Here is a 27,573-nt window from a genome sequence, read left to right as displayed (position 1 = left end):
AAGTTTTTTTAAAGGCAGAGATCAGCACAGTTTTCACCTCGAATCTCTTGTTCCAACCCGTCTAAATTCTCAGCCAGTCACTAGTCATGCCTGACTTGAAGCAGGTATGAGTGCTGACAGGATAATTTCAAAAGCAGCCCTGTAATGTTGTTCTTTAAAAAGGTGTGTTGTGGCTATGGTTTGGGCTGACTTTCAAAGTATATGTGTGTTATGTGGTTTTTAAATCTGTATGCTGCCACAGATATGTATTAATAACTTTTCTAAAATTACTACTTACACATGCAAATCCATTTTAGTACATCTGTAAAAGGTAGCTCCTGTTTCTAACATTAACTTCTAAATGCCCTGGCATACAGTGTATGTTGGCATCTCAATGCCAGGATCTGTAGCAGAGCTGATTGTTAGGGTTTTTGGTGCAATTTAGTAAGCTGCATTTTTGCTGGTATTTGTTTTAATGGTTTTAGTGTTTTAAGAGACAAGACTGTGTTAAGTCTTAATAAAAATAACTCAATATGTTGTTTTTATTTGTTAATAGTATGTAACTTCATTATGTATGTATTGATGTGATCCGCATAGAATTGTTGGATATGAAGGTTATAAATTTTTTAATAAATACATTTAATAACACCAGCAGATCCCTGTGTTGCCTTTAGGGGGAGTGTTGTCTAGGAAGAATCCAGAAGTGAACTAGGAAGAATACAGAAGTGGGCCAAAGCAGGACTCATTCTCCCCTTGTCCCCGAAGCCCAAGCCCATCTAGTAACTAAAAGTGCAGAAAAACAGCGAGATTCTTCTTACCTTTAAGTCATAAAATACCAACTAAAGGTATCTCTGTATTATATCTATGAAGCTGTCAAGTTATCCCAGCTCAGGACAGGGATTTTCTGGTCACTCCTGGTCTGACTCTACATCACAAAAAGCAGAATGGTACATGTAGTCTGATTCTAGCCCTTGAAATCAGTGCTGCAGGTCCCATAACAAATTTTCAACACGTGTATGTGTACTTCAAGGGGTATGTAGCAGACTTTTCTCACTGCCTTCCAGTCCAGCAGCGGATGACAACTTAAAACAATTTCAGGGCTGTAGTCTCCCCCACTCAAACATCAATTTTCTGTTCGGCAGCAGGGAATCGACAGAACCAACAGAACTCATATGGAGACTTTAGCCCCCAAACTGCCTCTGGTTGTTTGCTGCTGCTGATGGAGAAACAAAAGTGGGGGGGTGGGGGATCAAAGATGCAAAGGTAGACAGATGGCGAGAGAGGCTGGATGGAAAGATGATAGTTAGCGATAGATTAGGGAATAATAGGAGAGCCAGGGTGAGTGAAAGAGACAAAAAGCTTCAGGTAGATGCAGTAGAAAGAGGGAAATTGAAGACAAGATAGTAACAATGAATTAAAGCTGGAGAGAGAGAGAGGCAGAAAAATAAATTGAAAAAAGGTGAAAGGAAAATTGAGAGAAAAATGACAAGTTAGTTAAGAGAAGATAGAAGAAAGCAGAAACCAGAGCTCAGACCAACACAATTAGAAAAATAAATGACCAGACAACAACAGCTAGAAAAAGTAATTTTATTTTCTATTTTGTGATTAGAATGTGTCAGTTTTTGGTATATCTATTCAAAATCTCTGCTGATAGGAGCTCAGGGGTACTCACTTGAAATTTTTTTTTTGACTTAGTGGGTACCTGAAGTTGAAAAACACAGCCATAATACATGAGGATGGGGCCGTTATAAATCCAGGACCAATTTAAAATTTTCCCTCCAAAAATTGGGCATCTCAGCTGTATCTCTATGAAGGGGCAGCTGATGACTTCACTAAACTAAACTAAACCATTGCCCGTTTCATATGTCTTTTGTAGCTACTACATTTGATATAATCTTGGCATTGCTCTAATCCTTTCTCATATCCTGCCTTCTGGTAAAACCTACACAGGCCCCTAAGTCTTTACAATTTGCAGTTTAACTGTATGTAGTTTTATACCCTTCTGATACCTTTTAGAGACAAACAACAACAAGACCCTCCCCACCAGCGTTGGTCCCAAGTAAAATGAGTTTGGTTGCCTCAGCTTAAAGAAAACAAGCCACAAAAGCAAGCACTATCCATTTAAGTCAAATACAACACCACATTTGAGGAAGGAGGGGGGAGGCTGATGATAAAATATGAGAGGAGGCAACTTGGTGAATCAGTGGCAGCAGTGTACACTGCCACACATCAGGCCTGGGTTCGATTCCTGCATTAGACTCTTCAGGACATCACAGAGGCTGTGCCCATAACACTGGAAGTGGGGAAGGTGAGAGGATCTGTAAGATGCCCTGATGAGTAGTTCCCAGATGAGGACTATCACTATAATGGCTAGGCTACATTATTTGGGAGAGAATATCAAATAGTGAAAAATGTGCCAGAAGTTGCAAATGACGGATTCTGGTGCTATACGAAACACCTGACCCTCCCCACCAAAGAAATAGAAAAGGTAAATGCAGGCCTGGACTAACATTATCTGATTCTGGCAGATACTATAATCTCTTCTGTTTACATAACACCCTAAATAGAGATGCTTGTCATTGAGTGCACATCTTTCTAAGGAAAAATACAAGTGGCTTGCTATTATCATCTTGCTGAGACACTTCCAGAAATTCACAACTAATCAAAACTTAGTGACATGCATTGGTACATTTAGATTTCCATGCTCCGGGTAATGGATAATTCAAGCACTTTAGTTCCTCCTCCCCACACATATCAAAATTGTTTTTGGAATGGGTGGAATGCACAAATATACCCTTTATGGACCATCAATAACAACCCCCTCCCCCCACCAAAAAAAGACAGACATTCCTATGCTAAGACTTCTGCATAACACATTTTTGGTTGAGAATGTGGTTTAAAACGGAGATGGACATTCTCACCCCCCCCCCCCCACCAATGCATGTACAGAAGTCACAATCCATCCTGTGCTTTCCTTGTTGGCATATATCTGTTCTGTAAAGGGATTACACACAAAGCAGCAAGAACATTGCACAGAAAGTTTAATTGCCTATTATATTGTTAAAATGAGCTTTTTGCTTTTGTTATGTTTAATAAATCAGTCTAAAAATCAAAGTGGCCACGGAGTGATTTCACATCACATATACAGTTTAGGTAAATGTGTGTCTGACTGCTTCCTTTCGGTCTGTCACATATGACCTCTTTTTCTTACTCTGTTAGCTTTCTTTTGGATGGAGGAAGGAGATGGGAAGGAAGCTCATTTGGAAGCTCATGACCTTCCAATTTGACCTTGATGAGGTGATTGGCCAAAGCAAATTCCTCATCATCTAACATGCCATCCTTGTCTATATCAGCCAGTTTCCAGATCTTTCCAAGAACTGTGTTGGGGAGCTTGGACTTCACCATCTCTTTCTTGGCATTGGCCCCTGTAACTTTGCCATTGACTGGAGACAGTGTGTAAAAGATCTCGTCATACATCGGTTTGTCTCTGGACACCACCCAGTCTGCATCATCAATGCCTTCTCCTGCACCTTCACCATATCCATGACCAAATGGACCATTTAAAGTGCCCTCAAAGGCCCCTCCCTTCACTATCTGGATAGGCTTCTGCGTTTCCTCTTGTCGCACAAGCACCATCAAGTGGGCAATGTCATGTGCCAGCATGTCATCCACTGTCTCCAGAAGTTTGGTCTTCAGTGGCTGGAATTTGCTGAAATCTTGGGCCTGCAGCTGCTCCTTTAGGACAGAACACAGGTACATAAATAACACATTTTACACTCTTTCATAAAGAAATCAAGAATTATTCTTCTATTGTCAAAACTCATATTTCAAAGCATTTATGGAAGCTAGTTTACAGCAATGCTCTGCCAGCCTCTCAGAGGCCGATGCATCACTGCTCTTTTCCTATAGATTTTTTAAAGAAATAGAAATTCTGAGCTCCTTTTTGGCCAGATTATGTGTACAGCTATCTCCTGCATTTCCATTCCAGCTGATTTTAATAAAGTACAGGAAAGCAGAGTGGAGCTGAGGCTCTGTGAATGCTATCCTCTGGGCCAGTGGTCTCAAACTTGCGGCCCGGGGGACACATGCAGCCTACCAGGTACTATTTTCAGGCTCTTGGTATGTTTTTATCATAAACACAAAAGTAAAATAAAACAGTTTCTTGATCATATGTCTCTTTAGCTATAAATAAGAATATTATTATTAAGACTTATTCAAAAGGAAAGATTTATAAACTATAAAGAGTTTTACCTCATTAAAAAATTGTCATTTCTTTAATGACATTAACTATTTTTTCTGAGACCTTCTAAGTGCCTACAAATCTTAAATGTGGCCCTGCAATGGGTTTGCGTTTGAGACCACTGCTCTGGGCTATCACCATTAACATCTTACCCCTGCACATACATAAGAATATGGAGGGGAAAACAGAACTTGATACCTGAAAAAAATGCATTAGAACATAAGAATAGCTTTACTGGGTCAGACCAATGGTCCATCAAGCCCAGTAGCCTGTTCTCACGATGGCCAATCCAGGTCACTAGTACCTGGCCAAAACCCAAGGAGTAGCAACATTCCATGCTACCAATACAGGGCAAGCAGTGGCTTCCCCCGTGTCTTTCTCAATAAGACTATGGACTTTTTCTCCAGGAACTTGTCCAAACCTTTCTTAAAACCAGAAGCAGTGACATAGCAAGGGTGAGAGGCATCTGGGACAGTGGCGCCCCTCCTCACCCTCCTCCGCCCCCACCCCATTTTCTCCTTCCCCAACCCCTCCAGCCATGTGCGCGACCTTCCCCTGTACCTCATTCATAGCTTGAGCAGCAACTCCAACCTGCTGCTCACACCAGTGTCAGCTCTTCCTACGACATCACTTCCTAGGCGCGGGTCCAGGAAGTGACGTCAGAGAAAGAGCTGATGCTGGTGCGAGAAGCAGGTCAGGGTTGCTGTTCACACAGTGAGGTATGGGGGAAGGGAATGGAAGCAGTGCACACGATAGTGGGGGTTGGGGGGGCAGAGAGGAGGACAGGGGCTGATGCCCCTATGAAGACAGTGCCTGAGGCGAAGCACCCCTCCCCCTCCTTACTACGCCACTGCCCAGAAGCCACCGAGGTATGAACATGCACAACATCTGTTTCCATACTTGGATATCAGGACTGGTTTTTTTTCTCTCACCCACCCTTATCCAGGGCATATTACATATTAACATACAAAATAAAAGATTTACATTTATCGTACAAAACACTTCAGAGACACACTATACCAAACGACATACTTACATATCAAATCAAATTACATATAACATACACGTCATATCAACAACAAATTTCATTTAAGGCCAAAACTTGGCAAACCCACACATACATCAAAACATAAAATTCCATAAGTCATACAAGATGCCTCAATAATCCAAATAAAACAAACTAGACCATCGAACACCTCCATGACCAGCACTCAAGAGTCATCACTCCTTCTCCCTCATCATTCCTTCTACTGAGCTGCTCCTTCACTTTCTACCCTTCTCTTGAAAAACTCTTTACCTGCATCTTTTTCAAATTTGGGAAGTCTCCTGGCGAGATCTGATGCTCCCGTTCAATCCGGGCATATATTTCTCCCAGATTGTTTACGAGCTCCTTCTTCTTATTGTCTTTACCAAACACCGACGGCATCTCTTTCTTCAGGGAGCTAATGATGTAAGCATGAACCTGCCATGAAGAGAGAAAAGCTAATTTATAGACAAGACAAAAATTTATCCTTGGTAACAACTGGGTCACTGTACATGCGGTATATTATATAATGGACAGTTATTGTAGATAGGGGGGGAGTTGTTTTACGAGGGGGTGCTGAAAAGTTCTCGGCCCAACCAAGAAGAGAATGGCGTGAATATAGTTCAATCAATGATTTGAAACAATGTCAAAACATAGAATTTCATTTCTGTAAATTGGCACTTAACGAAATAATTTAGATTGTTAGCTCTTCTGAGCAGGGACTGTCTATTGTATGTTAAACGTACAGAGCTGCGTATGCCTTTCAGCGCTATAGAAATGTTCTGTTCTAGTAGCAGTAGTCCGCTACAGTGGCAAAATAACGCTCAGCATTTAGGAAGTTGGTTGGTTGGGCCGAGAACTTTTCAGCACCCCCTTTATACACTCTAACCGCAAATTGCTCTAAAAGCAAAAATACTGTATTTGGGCCAATATACATAGCCCCTTATCCAGATAACAGCACTATTCGGATAACTACCACCAATCTGAATATTCAGAGGCGCTAACCAGATAGGCCTGGATTCTCAAACCACCTCAAATTTTCTAGGCACTGGTAGGGGCCCGTACATCCATTAAAAACACCATCCAAACAGCATTTTTAACTTGAGATTTGAAGCACATACCCTGCGCCTAGAAAATCTGCGCCAGAATTGTGCCTAAGTAGGCCATTTAGGCCGCTGAATGCCAAAGTAGGCATAGCTAATGCTAGAAGTGGTGTTAGGCGGCCTAAAGCGCCTACATAGGCACGATTCACGTGAAGATAGGTGCTGGCAAACCCTAGCCTACATTTCTGGTGCCTATCTTTGGTGTCGGTGCGATTCCAAAACTGGCGCCGATGCATGATTGACATGCAATCGGTGGCCACTTTTAAAGGTGACCGCCGATATCTGCCTGGTTCAAGAATCCGGCCCAGTGCCTCTGAATATGCTTACTGGCTCTCTCTACACCATGTTGACAGTCACCAGAGCCAGGGTGATCAAGAAACACATTTGGATAGTGGCAAAATTTACTCTGCTGTCTGGATAGAAGGCAGCTCCTGGTTATCCAGATAAGTTCCGACACTTACCCAGATATTCAGCATCAGTCACTATCTGGATTTTTTTTTTGGACTACTGCAGCTGGTGTTTAAAAAAAAAAGTGTGCTGACCATGGCAGCTGAATGTTGACCCTTATAAAACTTCTTTTTTTTTAAATTGATATGAAGAATTTATAGCTCTAACAAAAATTTAGCATGGTATAGTATAAGGTTGCTTCTTCATACCTCCCTTCTAACTTCTCCTATACTGCAAACATCCTTCCAACATTATCCACAATCTTTACTTCTGATTCACTCAATTCACTACAGGAAACATCATTTCATTATCTGAACTAAAGACATGGAGGGTCATAATCGAAAGGAACGTCTAAGTCCATTTTCGTCTAAGCCGCAAGTCATCCAAAGTTAAAAAAAAAACAAAAAACAGCCTAGGACACATTATCAAAAATTACATCCAAAATTTTTTTTTGTTTCGAAAATCATCTATCTATACATCCTGCTGATCTGATCGTCCAAGCCGCTAAATCATCTATTTTTATACCACATTTTCATCCAACTTTTCGTCCAAGTCAAAAACGCCTGTTGGACGTGGGAGGGGTCTGCAAAGTGATGGACTGAACACCCAGACATGGCACCTAACTAGTGGGGTACCTTACTGCTGTGAACTTCACAAAAAGGGTGCCATGTCTTCTCCTCACTTCAGCTCCCTTATAGGTCATGGTGAACCCCCCAAACCACTTCCAGAATCCCCTAGACCCACTTATCTACCACCCTAGTAGCCCTTATAGCTACAGGAACCACTTATATGCCAATAAAAAAGGGTTTTTTAGGTGTATAGAGGAGTGCACATGTTTAAGTATCAATGCAGTGATTACAAAGGCTTATGGGCACGAGTCCTTAACCCACCCCCTAGACGGCTTAAGCTACCTCTGTGCTGGACGACTAGGCTTTCATATGCCAGGCTGCCAGATGATGATGGTCTGGAGGCTGAATTTTAAAGGTGTGAGTATGACTTTTATGGGGGGGGGGGGTCGGTGATCACTGGGGTAGTGTGTGGGGATCTGTATTATGTGTTTGTAGTGCTTATTTGGTGACTTTAGGTGGTTTTTTGTGACTTAAAATATGTTTTAAATGGTCGAAGTCACAACGTCCAAGTTCCGTCGATCCTGGGTTGTATAACTTTCAGTTATACATGCTGTACGACTAAGTCTAAGCTGACCCACGTCCCGCCCAACTCCCACCCTTGACACTCCTCCTGACCCACCCCGTTTAGCGATGGTTGTTTAGCGGCACTATGGAGGCCTAGGTCATTTAGAAATACGTCCAAAACCCGTTTTTATTATCAGCACTTAGACATCTTTCGTTTATGATTGTCCAAGTGCCGACTTAAGCCGGTTTTTGGATGTTTTTCTCTTTCGATTATGAGCCCCTTAAGGAATACTTTTGTAAACAGTGTGAGCAGAGAGAACAGCATTTTGCATGCTCAGGTAGGCACTTGGAAACAAGGCTGGCTTAACCTATGTACCAGATGAGACTCTGGCGCTAAAGGGTGACAAAACGCCCGGGGCCACGACTACCCTGCAGCTTGAACCTTTCCCTCCTCCTCCCTCTTCTGACACTGCTGCCTGGTCCCATAAGAACATAAGATTTGCTGCTGCTGGGTCAGACCAGTGGTCCATCGTGCCCTAGTAGTCCGCTTACGCGGCAGCCTTTAGGTCAAAGACCAGTGCCCTATTTGAGTCTAGCCTTACCTGCATATGTTCTGTTCCAGTAGGAACTTATCCAACCTTGGCTTGAATCCCTGAAGGATGCTTTCTCCTATAACAGCCTCCGGAAGAGTGTTCCAGATTTCTACCACTCTCTGAGTGAAGAAGAACTCAGGACACACCCAGCCAGTCAGGTTTTCATGATATCCACAATGCATATCCATGAGATAAATTTGCATACACTGCCTCAATTGTATGCAGATTTATCTGATGTATAGTCATTGTGGATATCATGAAAACCTGACTGGCTGGGTGTGTCTTGAGGACTGGGTTGAGAACATGTTTGAGCAGTCTGTAATAATGGTCCAAACCCCATCGTTTATATGAAAAATGAAAAAAAAAAAAGTTACAGAAATTCAAACGTAACTTTTTCAGACTGCTTATGGACCTATGACATGAAAATTCAGCCAGTCTCAATATTTTGGATCCGCTACCTTGGTATCTTTTTCTCAGAGATGGTCCCAAAAATCACCTACTCCAGTGGTTCCCAGTCCTGGTCCTAGAAGCACCCCGGCAGCTCAGGTTTTCAGGATATCCACAATGAATATTCATGAGAGAGATTTGCATGCATTGCTTCCACGCAGGGATTTCAAAGTCCCTCCTTGAGGGCTGCAATCCAGTCGGGTTTTCAGGATTTCCCCAATGAATATGCTTGAAAGCAGTGCATGCACAGATCTCAAGCATATTCATTGGGGAAATCCTGAAAACCCGACTGGATTGCAGCCCTCAAGGAGGGACTTTGAAATCCCTGCGTGGAAGCAATGCATGCAAATCTCTCTCATGAATATTACTTGTGGATATTCTGAAGACCCGAGTTGCTGGGGTGCTTCCGGGCCAAGATTTGGGAACCACTTGCCTAGTGCACATAGGTGTCTGTCAACCTTTGATGCATGCAACTTGCACCTGCTTCTAGGTGCCACTTTCAGTGGCGTAGCAAGAGTGATTGGCACCCAGGGTGGCGACACCCCTCTCCTGTCCTCTTCCCTGCCCCCTCACGTCCCTTCCCCATACCTTTTTAACTTCGGCGCAAGTAGCGACAAACTTGCTGCTCACGTCAGCTTCGGAGTTCTCTCTGATGTCACTTCCTCCTGGAAGTGATGTCAGAGAACGTGCTGATGCCGACATAGGCAGCAAGTTCATTACTGATCACGCCAAAATTAAAAAGGCACATGGAAAGGGTACGGGCGAGTGGCAGTGGGAGGAAGGGGGGGCGGAGAGGAAGGAAGGTGCCAGCGCCATGAAGAAGACCACGCCCAGTGCAGACCCTCACTATGCCACTGGCCACTTTATAGAACTGCCCCTTAGGTATTCTTGGACAGAGTGGGCCTAAGCATTAGGCATGACCAGGCAACTGGCAGCAGTTTCTGAGGGACGGCAAAGAGAAGCAACAGTCAAAAGCAAAAACAATAGGTCCGACAGGCTCACTAACTCAAAGAACCAAGAGCACATTCTTTTTCCTGCAGAAAGAATGGACACACAAGCCCCGATTCTCGTAAGGACGCCAAAAGTTAGGTGGCGGTAGGTGACCTACTGCTCTCTAACTAAATTGGTTTAATTGGCGATAAATGATGTGATAATTGACTGCGTTGTTTAAAATCAATTTTTTAAAAAAATTGTAAGCCGATGTCCCATCCACAAAGGTGCCTACCGGTGCCTATGGTCAAAGTGGTCATAGGCGTAGATAGGAACCTACATGTCTGGCATCTGCTTTGCATGTGGCTGTGACTGTGATACCATTGCTAGTTGCAGAATTTGGTCCAGACACATGTTTAATATTTAAAATTGATGTGTACAAGTTTCTGCTTTCCGTGCACCTGTGATCAAGAAAAGATGAGAGGGGAAGACAGCACCAATGCTGCAATTCCTTAACCACTATACAGTAAAATACATGTACCGTATTTGTTGAACCCTTTCCAAACAACATTTCCATCTCTCTTCTGCCCCTCCCTCAAATATTTAGCATTAATGACTTCGTGTCACCATTGCACCAACCCAGTGGGCATTATTTCTGTATGTGTGCTACTTCCAAAGTGGGTGAGAATGACAAACAATTGGCTCAACATTCAAAGAAAGTTATATGTTCCTGGCAGCTGATGACTGTATAACTTCACTATCTGTAGGTTTTAGAAATATACTGACAACACAGAGCTGAAAATGTGGCTAATGGCTTGATATTATCTATATAAGAAGGGGCCAAGTTTGGGGTGGGATGAAGAAAGACCAAAAAAAATTATCTGGATAGCAGTGATATTCAAATGCTCTCCTGATAAGCATATAAGTTCTCGGAGGGCTTTAAAAAACAAAAAGGGGATGCTAAGTTCAGTATCAAGAGCTACCAATTAGCAACAAGATATGACAGTCATACATAAACTCCTTAGGGTTGGTTTGTTTTTAATTTTTATTACTACTCTAATATTCTGGGGGGGACTCTTTCTGTCAGTCTAGAGATGTTTAGAAAAAAAGAAAATTAAAAACATCTTGTTCAGACTTAAAAGCTATATTGTCATTCTGCGTCATGGCTGACTTTGTTCAGCTGTGCTATTGTGAGGAAAAAATAATAATAATAAAAAAAAAAATATTCCCCCAGAAACAGTCATATCACTAAAAACAGGGTTGAAGAAATCTTTATTTTATAAACCACTTGGGAGAAAAACATTACAAAATATTATAATCATTTGCATAGGAATCCCCCCTCCCCCCCCCCCCAGCATCAAAGCCTTCCCAAGAAGCCAGTAGAACCTTATTAAGGCAGTTTGGCACAAACACACACTTTTTCAACACACACTGTGACATTTTCAACTAACGGTATGAGTTCTATTATGGAGCATGGAAAAAATGCAGCCGTACTAACACATAGGGCTCCTTTTACTAAGCCGCGTTAGCGTTTAGCGCACGCATTTTAGCGCACGCTATGCAGCTAGAACGCCAGCTCAATGCTGGCGTTAGCATCTAGCACGTGCGGCAATTTAGCGCGCGCTATTCCGCACGTTAATGCCCCAACACGGCTTAATAAAAGGAGCCCATAGCGCGGGTTTTTGCGCCGGCAACTGCTCTGACGCTCATAGAATTCCTATGAGCGTCGGAGCAGTTACCTCCGCTGCCGGTGCTAAAGCCCACGCTACGTGTTAGCCAAGGAGGGGGTGTAAGCATGACTGTATAGAACAGGTTAAGTAGATTTAATTTTTTTTTCCGTTTTGAAGAAATTTTTCTCAGAATTATAGCAGGGATATTTCAAGAAGGTGATCTTTTTGTAGGCTTAGCACAAAGTGACACACAGCAATGCATCTAGCACCTGGATAGAGAGCAGCGGTGCCTTCCTGAAAGGTTTGATTTCCGAAAACTATGCCCTGACAAATATTTATGCACTGCCTTCCTTTTCCAGTATGGTGGAAATGAGCACACTGTTTCCACAGCTGCCCGGGAGGATCAGAGGAGAAAGCAGAACGTTTCAGTACGACCTACAAAGAAGTGATGCTATTTTGTCCGACCGACAAAGTCTCATGATGCTCTCATCGTAAATCAATCAACGTTCAAATTACATGATATATTTCATATTTTTATGGCCAAATTTCCCCGCTATAGACCTCAACGTAATGAGTTTTTAATGTGATTAAGGGAAGTTCACTTTCATTATAAGTAACGACAGTAGAAACATATTTCCATTGATCAAAATATCACCTGGAAGTAGAACACATTTTCACAGCTCGAGTGTCCTTTGTGTATAAATTCCCAGCACAGCCCAAATGTTTCTGCCACGATTGAGATTAAAAAAATTCACCATCTCCCAGCATGCCATGCTTAGTGACCCCTCCCTCTTTGTTTGAGCATGGATCTAGCACCATGGGAAGGGGGTGCTACTGACACACTCTATGCCGACTCACTGCCTCCGCACTCAACAGTTCTAAAGCAGTGTCTTGCAAGCTTTCTCAAGCCACTTTCCGAAGGCACTAAACTCAGTGCTGCGGCTGGAAGGCATCTGGAAATGCACGGACGTCGACACGATGACATCATGGGCATGTGTGATGTCATCACATGGGGTGATTAGGGTGCTGGAAGAGGAGCACACCCAGAATCTCACCATGGCACAGTTTGCAATGCACTCTCTAAAGTTAAAAAGGGATAGATTCTGTACAAACGTTAAGGAAGTTCTTCTTCACCCAGAGAGTGGTAGAAATCTGGAACGCTCTTCCAGAGGCTGTTAAAGGGGAAAGCACTAGAGAATGACACGGTGACAAAATTCATCACCGTCCCCGTCCCCGCGGATAACCGCGGGAAATAATCCCGTGTCATTTTCTAGTGTCTATTTCAACCTTGGTCCTTCTATGCCAACATTCTTCAAAGCAAAGCTTGCAGGTCAGTGGTTGTGCCCAATTATACTCTGATTCTTTCCTCTCTCCTTAAAGAATGACATGAAAATGGTTTCCCGCGGTTATCCGCGGGGACGGGAACGGTGATGAATTTTGTCACCGTGTCATTCTCTAGAAAGCACCCTCTAGGGATTCAAGACAAGGTTAGACAAGTTCCTGCTGAACCAGAACGTATGTAGGTAAGGCTAGACTCAATTAGGGCACTGGTCTTTGACCTAAGAGCTGTCGTGTGAGTGGACTGCTGGGCACGATGGACCACTGGTCTGACCCAGCAGTGGCAATTTTTATGTTCCCTGTTCTAATGTGAGAAGCTGGGCCACAGATGATTCAGCTCAAGATGGCAGTGATCACAAACCTGTGAGCCTGTGAAAACTTGTTCCATTCTGAATGGGTGTAGCAGTATCTTTGTTAAATCAGCTGATTATATGAGGCTTAAAGTCTGTGAAAACAGAGTTTACTCACATCAAACATCAAGGAAACCTGATGTAGGCACTTGTCAAAACACAACCATATCGGTCAACAATAAATTATTAACCTAAGTGTGGCTCCAGTGACATTATCCCCCTGACCATCTCCACTTTTTCCTGTTTGATCTCTAGAGCAGTGGTTCCCAACCCTGTCTTGGAGTACCACCAGGCCAGTCGGATTTTTGGGACAGCCCTAATGAATATGCATGGAGCAGATTTGCGTGCCTGTCACCTCCATTATATGCAAATCTCTCTCATGCATATTCATTGGGGTTATCCCAAAAACCCGACTGGCCTGGTGGTCCTTCAGGACAGGGTTGGGAACTACTGCTCTGGAGAATGTTTTTCTTCTGTTTCTCTTTTTTCCTTCTCTGCCTCTGCCACCCTAGACAGCTACCTGACCTGATGGGAACCCTGCAGCCCTAATTCTCTCGAGTTGCACTGTACCTTGTTTTTGCTTTGTAAGTTGTGAAAAACTAATCAAAATATTCATCCACAGAACTAGCTTACAATGAAAAACTGTGATAACAGCGCAGAACAAATTAAATTGGCCCTTAAACAAAGCAGGATTTTGTGACAAGCTTTGTTCAGATCAAGCTTCGTAACTGCCCTAAAGTTCTATATCATGGCAATAAGCCAGACTCAGGGCCGGATGCTCTAAAAACCTACGGACCCACCAGCCCGCCCCCTCCTCCCCCAAAAAAAAAAAGATCAGCAGGAGGGATGCTCACTCACTTCTGCCTCAGCCACCCGGACCCAGTGGCGTAGCAAGGGTGAGAGGCACCCGGGGCTGTGGTCCCCCTTCCGTACCCTCTTCTCCACCTCCCCTACCACATGTGCACCTCTTCCCTACCTAGTACTTCTTAACTTCATCGGCACTAGAAGCATCACCAACTTGCTGCCTATGTCAGCTCTACCTCTCATGTCACTTCCTAGGCATGGGATAGAGGTACGGTGGAAGGAGGGGGGGGGGGAAGGTGTGCGAGCAGCAGGGGGAGGAGTGGGGAGGAACGGGAGGGGAGGGGTGCCAGCGCCCTCACCAAGACGGTGGCCAAGGTGGACTGCCCCCCTTACTACACTACTGCCCGGACCCACCCACATCCCTGATCCACCCCCTTGTACCTTATTCAGATGACAGTAGGAGGGATGCCCACTCCCTCCTGCCTGCAGGCCAATCTCTTCAAAATGGCGGGCTTTCCTGGTGCATCCTGGGATGCATTAGGAGGGGCCTAAGACTGATTAGTTCAGATACCCAAGAGCCTTCGGTCTTAGGCACCTGAACCAATCACCAGGAAGGAGCCTCAGGATCTGATTGGCTCAGGTGCCTAAGGCCCATCCTATAGGAGGGGCCTTCGGTATCAGAACCAATCAGCAGCAAAGTGCTATACAATTGGCTATCAGCTCAGCCCCGAGAAAACATTCTGATTGGTGGTCTAAGTAGTGAAAGTCATAGTAGCGAAGGTCTATTTTTGTAGATAATTTCCTTCTTAAGTTATAGGACTAGATTCAGTAAATGATGCCCAAATTTGGGTGTCAAAAAAATTGAGCATGAGGATTTACATCAGAAACCTCACCCCTAAATTAGGCATGGATCCCTGAATTCTCTAATAGTGCACACATCTTTCATGTACACCAGTGACCCACCTATGTCCCTCTCATGGCCATGCCCCTTATTTAGTTACAAGCTCAAATAATTTACATGTGCATCTTTATAGAATGTCTAGCAAGATGTGCACATAAATTCAAACTAATGCCAATTAACACTATTAATAGATGTGAACTTCTTACTTAACTGGCAGAGCTAAGCCTCCTCCTAAATAGGATACTTATTTTATTTGTTCAAGTTTCTATACCATTCTCCCCAGCTCAGAATGATTTTACATTAATTTATTCAGGTAGTCAAGCATTTTTCCCTGTCTGTCCTGGTGGGCTCACAATCTAATGTACCTGGGGCAATGGGGGATTAAGTGACTTATCCAGGGTCACAAGGAGCAGCCTGGGTTTGAACCCACAACCTCATGGTGGTGAGGTTGTAGCTTTAACTACTGTGCCACACACTCCTCTCTCCTGCTCCCATACAGAAGGAAGCAGCAGATTATAACTTTAGAGATCCCTAAATAGCAACTTTTCTGGAGAGGGGAAGTTTGCCACATGAGGGGTTGGGTTTTTTTTTTCTTATTTTGGTTTTTTTTTGAGTGATGTGGCAGCACATCCTCCAGGACCCCAAATATCACCAAGGATTTCGAGTTGAAAAGAGCTGGGGAGTATAGTAATGTGAACAAGGGCGGGGCTTGCTTAACCACAGCCAACCAGGGCAAAAGATAACCTGTTCTTTCCACAGGTGAAGAGAAACAAACATGCAGGAGTCAGGCCTGGTTCTCAAGAAGTCTCCCTTCTGTCAGCTCCTGCACTGCCATGGCATTCACTTTCTCTCTGAAACCAAAAGGCAGCACAAACAATTTTCTTTGTTCTGGAGTCTCAAGTTATCTAATCTTTCAACACTCAGCATAAACAGGCCAGGCTTAGCCTGGAGCTCCTAAAATTCCAGTTCACCAGGTTCCAAGATAAACTTGGCCTATCTTAATAAGCTGCTTATTAACTTTCAGCACAGGTTTGTGCTTTAGGGCTGCATTTCCCTTCCCAAGGCTTTCCTCTAGGTATCACATGTGCGCTGGTAGCAGTCTTGGAGGAGCCCATATCTGGGACTCCCTGATCGGTTCAGCCTCAGAGCCTTTAACTTCCAGCTAGATCGAGTCCTGCCGTTTTGGTTAGGCCCTTCTCACTTCTATCCCTGTACATACAGTCCATGCAATTTTTATAAAATCTTCTCCTCGGCCCCTGCATACATCACTCTCTCTTTTCCCTTCTCCTCTGCCCCAAATCAGCACTTGTTCCTCCAGGAACCCTTGGCCTAGCATCTGTCCATCTTTTTCTAAGCCCCCCTCCCCAAGTGTACCTCAGAGATGCCACCTGTAGTGATTTCTATAGGCAACCTGTGCCAGCTCTGCAGGCATCCCTCTAGCGCATTCCCATCCATGAAGAACAGGAAGTGGCATCAAGGGGAGGGATGTAAGAGGGAAGCCCGCAGAGCCGGCGCAGGTTGCCTAAAAATGTTGTCAGCAGCGATTCCTTAGGTAAGTCAAAGGTGGGGTGCAGAAACAGAAAGATAAATGCTGGACAACAGATGGGAGAGAGGGTAGCAAGATGGCACCACTGAGGTTTTTTGGGGCCTTATGGACCACTAGACTGGGTGGGCTTGAGGCAAGAAATGGTGGGCCTGGGCCCCACCCTTGGCTAAACCACTGACACAAGTTAGCTTCACCTGCCTTAAAGGTGGCTCATGGAGGTACTAACCCACTCATTTTATAACTTTAATGCCTAAAGTTTGGGGTTGTTACAGTTATATGCTTAAGTGCGTGTTCAACTGTATTTTATAACCCTCATGTACATCATGCTTAGTGTGTAATTGCAAGGAGGCATACACATGGACTGGTCCCAGTTACACAAATAACTTCAGAATACTGTCAGTAACACACTGAAGTTCCATATTTAGGTACATACATTTAAGCCTGCTGTTGACATGGCATGCCTAAATGTTAAGGTTTAGTTTAGTTGGCATATAAATGCCTGTTTACACTACTATAAGGTAACAATTAGTACCCAACTTTTAAAACCCTTTACAGAAATGTCCCATAAAGGGCTACAAATCTCCAGACTTGGGGAACTGAAGGGCAGCCATGTCCTGTGCCTGGAGGCCCCACTGATGTGGGGACATGTCCTCTTTTTAGAGGACTGTCTGGGTGCCTGGAAAGACTTTCCAAAGCCCAGCAGTTGTCCGGATTTTGGAAAGCTCTGGCTGTGCGTGGAGGGCCTCCGAGTATGTGTGGATGACGTCACACACATCTGTACATGCTCAGAGGCCCTCGGACACAGCCCAGAAGTCATGAATAATGAGACATTGGGGGTAGGGCATGGCCGGAGCGGAATGGGGCAGGGTCAGGTGTCTGGGATTTTGCCAAGAAAAATATGGTAACCCTATCACTTCCTCACTGCTGAGAAGGGTTGGAGGAAAATTTCCTGGAAGGACTTAACTATTTTATTCTCATAATGCCTTTGCCTACAAAGGGACCCAAGACAGTTTATATCCTAAAATGGTATACATAACGTGACCATTTATTTTTTTATCTAAAGGGGACAACTATTAATTGTAAGTCCTGCCCCCCATCCTGCCCTAGCCCCACCCCCAATTTCTTCCATTCATTTTTCATGTACACATAATATCTTATTAATTCATAATGGTAACCATAAAATTTTTTTTAAAAACTACAAAGCACACTATACGCAGAAAAAATGTTAATTATTTATATTTGGGGGGGTTTCAAAGATGTCAAGGCAGATGACTTTAAAACAGTGGTGTACCAAGGAGGGGGTGGGGGGGGGTGGACCGCCCCGGGTGCATGCCCCAAGGGGGTGCACAGCTGGCCACCCACCGGGGAATAGGCTGCCACCGGGGAAAGGCTGCCACTGGCCATCAGGAACAGGCCGGCGCTGAGTACGCCCTGCTTCTCTTCCCCACGGGGCCGACTAACTCTCGCCGCCCGACGTCAATTCTGACATCGGAGAGGACGTTCTGGGCCAGCCAATCGTTGCCTGGCTGGCCCAGAACGTCCTCTCTGAAGTTAGAATTGACGTCGGGCGGTGAGAGTTGGTCGGCCCCGCGGGGAAGAGAAGCAGGGCAAACTCGGCGCCGGCCTGTTCCTGATGGCCAGTGGCAGCATGTTTCCCAATGGCAGTGGCATGGGGGAGGGCAGGGAGAAAGAAAGAAAGGGGGCAGGGTGAAACAAAGAAAAAGTTGGGGGAGGGAATGAGGTCTGGAGGAGAGGAAGCATAGAGGAGGCTGAAAGAAGGGAAGAAATATTGGATGCACAGTCAGAAGAATAAAGTGCAACCAGAGACTGATGAAATTACCAAACAAAGGTAGGAAAAATGATTCTATTTTCAATTTAGTGATCAAATTGTGTCAGTTTTGAGAATTTATATATGCTGTCTATATTTTGCACTATGGCCCCCTTTTACTAAACCGCAATAGCGGTTTTTAGCACAGGGAGCCTATGAGCATCGAGAGCAGCATGGGGCATTCAGTGCAGCTCCCTGCACTAAAAAACGCTATTGTGGTTTAGTAAAAAGTGAGGGGGTATATTTGTCTATTTTTGTATAGTTGTTACTGAAGTGACATTGCATAAAGTCATCTGCCTTGTCCTCTTTGAAAACCCGAGGAATATAAATGATAATTAACATTTTCTCTGTGTACAGTGTGTTTTAAAAATTTTATTGTTGGTAGATCATTTTTGACTTAGCCACGAAGGTAAGGGGAAGGGAGGGAGGGGAGCTGCTGAAAGACATCTAGTAATCCTTGCAGGCTTGACTGTGCAGGGAATTATTTTTGTAAAATCATGTTTTGTTATGTGACTGGCATTTAGACTTTAATTTCTATGAATGAATAGAATGAAATGATAAAATTACTTGCTTGTTTTTATGTGCGTGCATGTGGAGAGAGAGTGGGCTGAGGACGCTGAAGGGAAATGGGGAAGAGAGAGTGGGGAGGAGATGATGATATATAAATTGACAATTGTACAGAATATTGTTTCTTTTTATACTTTAATACAATAAGTTCAATATAAAGCAATTCAAGGCTTGTGTGGATGGAATCAGGTGGTTTGTGGGGATGGGGACCGAGCTTACAGGGATTAGTCCAATAAAATGGTATTTTCTTATTTCTCATTATTTGTTAATTTGTAAAGTGGTGATTGTTATGTATCAGTTTTTTCAAATTTACATCTACTGTCTTTATATTTTGCATAGTATTAGAGGACATGTATTAATGTTTTGTGGTGTTGTGATGTTGCATTGTATGCAGAGTCTGATTTCTTGGCAGTTCAGTTTAACATTTGTCTACATATTTCTATTTTTAGTTTGTGATTATTCCATATTGGGCGAGGGTGTATCTGTCTGTGTATATGAAAGGGACATGGCTTTCTGACAGCATTGACTGTACAGGATCTGGCTTGTTTAGTTTTACAATGTATGTGTTGGTGTTCTAGTGCTCGCTACAGTGTTTAAGATGCTGCCTTTTCCTAGGTACACTCTTGTGTGATGTGGATCGTTACTAAAAATCATATTTTTCATATAGATGGGGGGGGGTCAAAAAATGATGGGCCCCGGGTGTCACATATGCTAGGTACGCCACTGCTTTAAAATGTGCAATGTCATCTCAGTATTTATTTATTTAGATTTTTATCCCGTCCTCCCAATAGCTCAGAACGGTTTACAAATGAACATACACAGTGTGGAGTAACTAGACATATAAGTAGTACAACAGGTTTAGTGGTTGGATTTATAGTTTTTAGAGAGAATTGAATACAGGGAGATTAAGCAGAGAGAGAGAAGGGGGAAATACCGTAGTTTAATTTACGGAAAGTTATAAGCATATAGATGCAAATTTTTAGTGGATAGAGTAAGAGAGGGTCATACTGGAATTTCGGGAAGGAGATAGGAGAGTGGAGGGTGGGGCTTAAGGGGGGGAGAGACAGAGGAGGTCTTTAATTGAAGAGGAGGGTCTTTACCGATTTACGGAATGCTAATAATGAGTTCTGTTGTCTAAGTTGGGGGGGAAGTTGGTTCCAGAGGTGTGGAATGAAGTGGCTGTAGGATCGTTTGTGGGCAGTTTCTGTGAGCAGGGATCTTCCGGGGGGGACGCATAGGCGTGTCTCTGACTTTGAGCGGAGGGTGCGAGTGGGGTTGTAGATGGGAAGTTTGGATTTTATGTAGGAGGGGGTGGTGGAGTAGATTCTCTTGTGGGCAATTGTTAGGGCTTTGAAAGTACAGTGTTGGCTGTAGAAAAATAGACAAATATAGTGCAAAATATAGACAGCAGATATAAATTCTCAAAACTGACACATTTTGATCACTAAATTGTAAATAAAATCATTTTTCCTACCATTGCTGTCTGGTGATTTCATGAGTCTCTGGTTGCGTTTCCTTCTGTCTGTGTATCCTTTTTCATTTCTTTCTTTCTGCACTCAGGCCCAACAATTCTCCCTTTCTATTCTCTCCCTCCTTCCTATGTCCTTGGTGCCCCCAGTGCCTCCTTCCTATGTCCCCCTCACTGCCTTCCAGACTTTGTCATCCCCCCCCGAAGCTAGCCTGCCTGCCTCCCTCCCTCCCATCCCCCTGTGCAGTAGAACCCTTGAGCAGCATCTTTCCAGTTCTACCACCCTCCCCCATCCCCCATACAGTAGAACCCGGCATTTTTCTATCCTTCTCTCCCTCCCATCCCCCTGTGCAGTAGAACCCTTGAGCAGCATCTTTCCATCCCCTCCACTACTACCGCCGACCCCACTGACCCACCACGAGACGACCGACAAACCTCCTGGCTCCAGCAGCGTTGGCAGCCGCAGTGCTCTAACACGCTGCTTTGCGGCCTTCTACTGCCCGTGATTCCCTCTGCCGCGTCACTGATGTCATCAGGGATGCAGCAGAGGAAATCAGGGCGGTAGAATGCCGCGAAGCAGCGCATTTAGGGTGCTGCGGAGGCTGATGGAGCTGGGAGGTGTGTGGTCATCTCATGGTGGGAGGGTCGGATGGATGGGTCAACGGGGGTTCAGGTGCGCCGGGGAGGGGGTGATGACGAACACAACGCTGCCTAAAGCACTACACCGGTGGGCCAAGGGAGGCTTTTTTTTTTTTTTGCGCAGCAGGGAGGGACAAGAAGCGATCGCCTGTCCCGTTGTCCCCCTGCACAGCTTTGGGATGCTCTCCCTTAAAACGGGACATTTCGGCATCCCGAAGCTGTGTGTAGGGACAATGGGACAGGGGATCTAAAAACGGGACGGTCCCGTTCAAAACGGGATGTATGGTCACCTTAGGTATACATCACTATAATCCATACAGAAATTATTTCAAAATTTTCGATAGAAACCTACTCTTCCCCACTCTAAGGAAAGTGAATAGGTTAGGTAACTCCTTGCTAAATCACTTACTCTCTGCATTTCACTGCCCTGGGACAGATTTGTTTGGCTAGAGATGGACACCAGCCAAGGTATGTACTATGATTTTTGTCTGCGACACAAAATTCAGGAGTGTCCAAGAAAGGCCTGGGGGAGGCGGTGGCAGCCTAGGTGACCCACCAAGGAGTCCCCACATTCTTGTAACTTTCTCAAGAAGCTTGTGATGCGATTGTTATTTTTCCTTGAACTATGTATCGCTGTAAATATTTGGACAGTGTAATATTACAGGCCTTTCCTTCTATGCGTTGGATTTTTTTTTTTTCCCATGTTTTGCTGATTTTGGACTTCAGCAAGCTTATTTTCTGGTTTGGAACAAAAACAGTGTGCGCTGTATTTTTATGAAGAGTCTGAGCACATGACCTCCTAAGGTCTCCACATATGCTGTTATCCATCCTAGACTGTTCCAAAAACCTTAGCCCCTGAAGATGTTCCCTTGGGTTTTAAGGGTGTACCCTGTAAAAACGAGGTTATATAACAATTTGGCTTCATGTCCCTGAGAAATGCTTATGTGCTCTAAGCATGATGTAATGAATCTAGTCGGACTCCTCACTTCTGTAAGCCAGAAAAATCAAAATTACCCAGCCAGGTTGAGCTTCCCTTACTTGGGAGCCTTCTCCGAGAAGTGTATTCACAGGAAAAGGCTGCTTGGGATGAGCAGAAAGAATAATAGAGATTGAAGGAAAAAGAATAATGCGGAAAGGGAATTAAAAACCACTCATTTAGAAAAATGCTGAACTTTCAACATGGAAACTGGTAACTCCAAGATGGTTTCAGACTCTCAGATTACTTTGCACTCAGGAGCCTGCCAGTACGTGCTCATAGAACCTGTCATTGCATTTCTGCTTTGAAGATCTGGCTAGTAAGCAGTGACGTAGCAATGGGCAGTGGTGCCCCTCTCCCGTCCTCTTCCCCGCGCACCCCTTCCCCGTTCCTTTTTAAACTTCAGCACAAGCAACCGCCAAACTTGCTTTCCACGTTGGCTTTGGCACTCTCTCCGATGTCACTTCGTAGGCGCGGGTCCCAGAAGCGACATCAGAGAGCGCCGAAGCTGACAAGGGCAGCAAGTTGGTGGCTGCTTGCACCAAAGATAAAAAGGGGAAGGGTGCATGCATGCGGTAGGAGGAGGAGTGGGAAGTGGGGTGCCAGAGAGTAGAACTGACAGTGCCCTGAGCAAGACCATGCCCGGGCTGGACTTTCCCCCTTACTATGCCACCGCCAGTAAGTGGAAAAAAAGGATCCAAAGTGCCCATGACCTTTTGCACAAGAATTGATGTAGAAACAAAAATATGTACTGCAAATTATGTGCAGAGGCTGCATAATCAAATGCTAAGTGCAATTTCCCTCAATTAACCTAGCTCCGCCCACTTTACATGACATCAGGGAAGCAATAATCAGCCTGTTTACATGTGTTAAAGATATTCTTATATACTCTGAATCCCATCTGGATGTGTACTGTTTCTTATTACAAAACTTTAAATAAACTAAGACAAAACAAAACAAAACAGGATTACCTTTGCTAGCCGTGCCCTCTTGATCAAGTCATTTAATTTTCTCAGAGCAGCATTGCGTGGTAGACTTTGAATATCCCTGAACAAGTCCTGTTCTTCTGCTTCAAACAGTTTGCGGTTGTCAGGGATCAGTAGAGGATGACCCCAAAAGGACCCAATATAGACGCGAATCACTTCAGGGGTGTTGACTATTTTTCCCAATGACCACATGAGCGCGCCATATACCCGCATGAGCTGCTGGGTCTCAATCTGGTCAGCTTTGTTCAAAACCACCCGCATCTTGTCCTCGTGGTTCTTCAGAGCTTTGATGACCTCTGAAAATTCATCCGAAATGTCTAGTTTGTGGGCGTCAAAGAGGAGAATGATGCGGTCCACTCTCTCAGCAAACCATTCAAGGACTGCAGCAAAGTCATAACCTGGAGGGGAAGAGGAGACAATATTTACTTTTAAAAAAAAAAAAATTGACTGGTAGATTGCAAAGTCCTCATCTCAGGTTTCTCTATGTGCATACCTTGCGACAAGCACAATTTAAAATGGTGAGCCTCAGCTCAGATCTTGGAGCTCCCCTGACCATGTTTTCAGGATTTGCTAATGAATACTGATAAGTCATATCTATAAGCACTGCCACCAATTTACAAATACACCTCATGTGGATTCAAGGATACAGACCAAGCACCACTAACTGAAAACTACTAGAAAAAAAAAAATTCAAAGTCCTTCAAGTAGCAACAAGAGACCAAGATTGGACAATAGCGCTATTTGGATTCTTATGCTCCTTCAGGAATTGAAGTAATCACATCTACGAGTGAAATATATGATAAGATCCATTTGTGTTGGGGGGGGCAAAACATATAGCGTAATTTGCTTCATTTGGAACATTCTGGTCTTGTAAAACCATTCTCAGCCTTCAGAAGAGCAGTCAGCATACAACCCGATATTCACGTGTCTCATTCAGGACTGACAATATTCAAATGCCTCAATATTAGATAGTGTCTCATTCAAGGCTGACAAACTTAGGCCCAGATTCTCAAAACCTTAATGCCGTCACTAAACTTTTTTTCAACAGTTTAGCCTGCAGGCATTTTAGCGGTACATTATCAAAACAGCTTATCTGTCTTTAGCGATGTTTCTAGCAGTCTCTAACACTGGCATGCAAATGGGCTCTACAACACTGAAATGAGCACTCCTGTGGAATCTTAAGTTTCAAGTTTCAAGTTTATTAGGATTTTATATACCGCCTATCAAGGTTATCTAAGCGGTTCTACAATCAGGTACTCAAGCATTTTTCCCTCTCTGTCCCGGTGGGCTCACAATCTATCTAACGTACCTGGGGCTATGGAGGATTAAGTGACTTGCCCAGGGTCACAAGGAGCAGCGCGGGGTTTGAACCCACAACCCCAGGGTGCTGAGGCTGTAGATCCAACCACTGCGCCACACGCTCCTCAATTGCCATGCCATTTTCTTAAGAGCAGTATCTGCTTTTGGTGACAAAAATCAGTGACTGGTCCAGGGGTACTGGAACAGTGACAGCACTGTTTAAAACCCTGGAATGGCAGTGTCGGAGACGGCTCGAAAGCCAACTGACCCCGCCCCCCCCCCCCAGCAGCAGGAGAGATGCCGATTCTCTCCTGCCACAAGTACCCCCCCCCCTCTGCAGCAGCAAAGCCCCCATCAGCGGGAGAGATGCCCACTCTCACGCCACAAACACCCCCTGCAGCAGCAACACCCTCCCAGCAGTGGGAGAGATGCCCACTCTCTCATGCTGCCACACAACACCCCCTCCCCGCCTCTGACCTCTCTCCCCCTTACTTTGAATTAGGTGGCTGACTGGAAGAAGGGGAAGAAAAGAAGGTGGGGCAGGATTCTTGCCCCACCCACTCTGGGCTCAGAGCCACTCAAAATTGGGTGTCTGGCTACCCCCCTGCTATATAGGATCATTTTAAAATTCCATCCCGACTTTGCCCCAAACCTAGCCCAATATTTTACAGATAGTTTTAGACTGAAAATCTGATGGAACAACCTGACACAATCTATAGAAGTATTAAAAGGACAGCAAGCATACGCTCACCGACTGCTGGTGAACGTATACTTGAAAGAAAGGCAATTGGTCTTTTATTCAAATAAACTCAATGCACTCGTGCTCTGTTTTTTTCATTCATGATGTAACTTGGAGTTCTGATTTTAAAAAGTCCAAACCTCTTGCTGAAGTGGCACACATAATTCATGCAGTTTCCTTAATTTTCTCTGTATATAATACTCTTGAGCTGTATCTTGAAAAATATTTATTTTGAATGCACTTATCTTAGAAGATGTTTGCTAGTGCCTTGATGCTGCCAAATTCCTTCAACATCTCACCCCAGGACATTCAGGATTTCAAGGACAAGTTTGTTATCCCACTCCTGACTGGGAGGGTGTTTGACTGAATCAGTTACATGAAGGAATTTTTTTATTTCTGCAAGACTATCTTCGAGCAGACTGACTGCTATCAAAACTACAGCTGTGCTGGTGAAAGGTAAAGGTAGTCCCCCGTACACAAATCACAAATGATCTGTGGGGGCCACTACTCAGACGACAGTTTCCCCAGTCATCTTTTTTCCTTGGCTAGGGCTCATTTATAGGGGGAAAAAAGAAAAACACCCCACAGTTTAGCCTTCCCCCCAGCGTCCCAGCCTTACCTGGTGGTCTAGCGGGCTTTTGGGGCAGGAGCGATCTTCCTACACTCCTGCCCCATGTAGATCGCCAATAGGAAATGGCTGTGGGGAGTTCCCGTCGTAGCCCCGAAAGCCCGCTAGACCACCAGATAAGGCCGGGATGCCGGGGGCAAGGCAGGAGGGAGGCGGGAGTGAGTCAGAGCCAGACCAGAAGATATTCGCGGTATTTCACCATTCGCGGTCCGGCTCTGCCCCTATCCCCTGCGAATCCGGAGGGAGAAGTGTATTTACAGATAATGCAGGAGTCTTGTAAAAACGCCTTGTCTTTATATGGTTTGGGTACATAACAAAATCCCCAAAATTACGCAGCCAGATATAAAGTAGAACTTCAGTATATTCATGAAATACATTTGCATGCACTAATGACCTACCTATGCAAGCGTATTTCACACATTTCATTCCACACACTCTGAATGACAGTGGAGTTACCAGGACCCTTTTGGAACAGATTACTGTGAGTCCTTCAGAGTTTCTTTCTATAAACTGATTAGCTCAAAGATCTGCTTTGCCACAGTAAATTTTAAAAAACCATTTAGCACCAACTTTGCCTTATCAGCTGTAGCAAAAGCAGCATGTTTTCATCATTCTGGCCTTCAACCTTCACTTTCCATTCTAACTTCTATCCCATCTGCTAATAACATTGTACCAACATATAATGAAGTTATTCTTCAACTAGTCACCAGGTGTCCCTGTAAGAGCTGTACTGTATTTGCTTCTTACTTCCCCACAGAAGTGTGTGAGCCTTTTCAGAAGGAACCTTAAACTGAACACCTGACTGATTTAACACAAGATACTTAAAGATATGTTCATTCCATGACTCTACAGGGCAAAACTAAACCGTGCACAACCGGTTCCACAGTACAATGAAATCAAGAAATACCGCGTTTCCCCCAAAATAAGCCCTGGCATGATTTTTAAAGATGCTTCTAATGTAAGCCCTATCCCAAAAATAAAGTCCTAGTTAAGATCGTCCTCTGGAGTTCCCCGCCCCCAAATGTTCCTGACACTCCCCGACTCCATTCCTGACACTATGTCTGCTCTGAGGCCTCCTCAAGCAACGATAGCACCCTGAACAGCCCACTTTTCAGCCTTCCCCACCAGGGCCTGCCCTCTGCTGTGTCACTGATTCAGTAATGTGGGAGAGGGAAGGCCCCGGTGTGGGAGGCCGCGAAGCACCCCACTCAGAGCACTGCTGCCGCTGTTTTTGGAGGCCTTGGAGGTATGGTAAGTCAGTCTCACTGTGGGAAGGTTAGTGGGGTTCTGCTGCACAGGGGGATGGGAGAGAGGGATAGAAAGATTCTGCACAAGGGGATGGGTGTGAGGAAAGGAAGGATACTGTACATTGGGGGGGAGGGGAAGAAAGAGGATGAATTAGGGTGGAGGAGAGGAAGGGAGAGATGATTGTTGTACATGGGCAAAAAAATAATCCCCCGAAAATAAGCCCTAATGTGTTTTTTGGAGTCAAAATTAATAAGACCCGGTCTTATTTTCGGGGAAACAGTAGCAACTAGATTTTCTGGTGAAGAAACTAGAATGTATGTATGTCCAAGATCTATTTATTCATTTTTCTCTGGCTCTCACAACTTCAGGAGTAGTTGATCTGAATCCGAAGACACCTACCAGCTGTCTCATTCTACTAACATCAGTTTTCTTTAAAACGCAGGCAGCTTACATATGCTGCAGAACCTTGTAACAATAGTACGTCTCTTTGCATCTTATAAATCATTCATCAACAGGACTCGCAGCCAGCACCGATCACACTATCCTCCAGAAACTGGTCACTCAGAGCAGCATAGAGAATCCAGAGCAGTTTCTAAACGTTGCATGCCATACTGTCAAAGCAGCTCATCTCAACACCTTAAAGAAATAAGTACTGTAGTAGTCTTATTCAATGGGCACTGCCCTCAAAAA

General features: G+C 44.4%; 1 protein-coding gene across 1 annotated transcript in view; it reads right to left on the bottom strand.

The window, feature by feature from the left end:
- Nucleotides 1–1,920: 1,920 nt before the first annotated feature.
- The window catches only part of EHD3 (EH domain containing 3), a 101,495-nt gene continuing 75,842 nt past the window's right edge, over nt 1,921–27,573 (bottom strand). The window contains exons 4-6 of the mRNA XM_033938305.1: nt 22,955–23,367; nt 5,517–5,681; nt 1,921–3,714 (exon numbers count right to left, since the gene is read on the bottom strand). Of these exons, the coding sequence (XP_033794196.1) occupies nt 3,187–3,714; nt 5,517–5,681; nt 22,955–23,367 (1,106 nt within the window). The 3' untranslated portion in view covers nt 1,921–3,186. The remainder of the gene's footprint in view (nt 3,715–5,516; nt 5,682–22,954; nt 23,368–27,573) is intronic.

Source organism: Geotrypetes seraphini, chromosome 3, assembly GCF_902459505.1.
Source record: "Geotrypetes seraphini chromosome 3, aGeoSer1.1, whole genome shotgun sequence".
In the NCBI taxonomy this organism is placed as follows: Eukaryota; Metazoa; Chordata; class Amphibia; order Gymnophiona; family Dermophiidae; genus Geotrypetes; species Geotrypetes seraphini.
The sequence above is the reverse complement of the archived record's forward strand: the minus strand, read 5'-3'. Positions and strand labels throughout refer to the sequence as shown.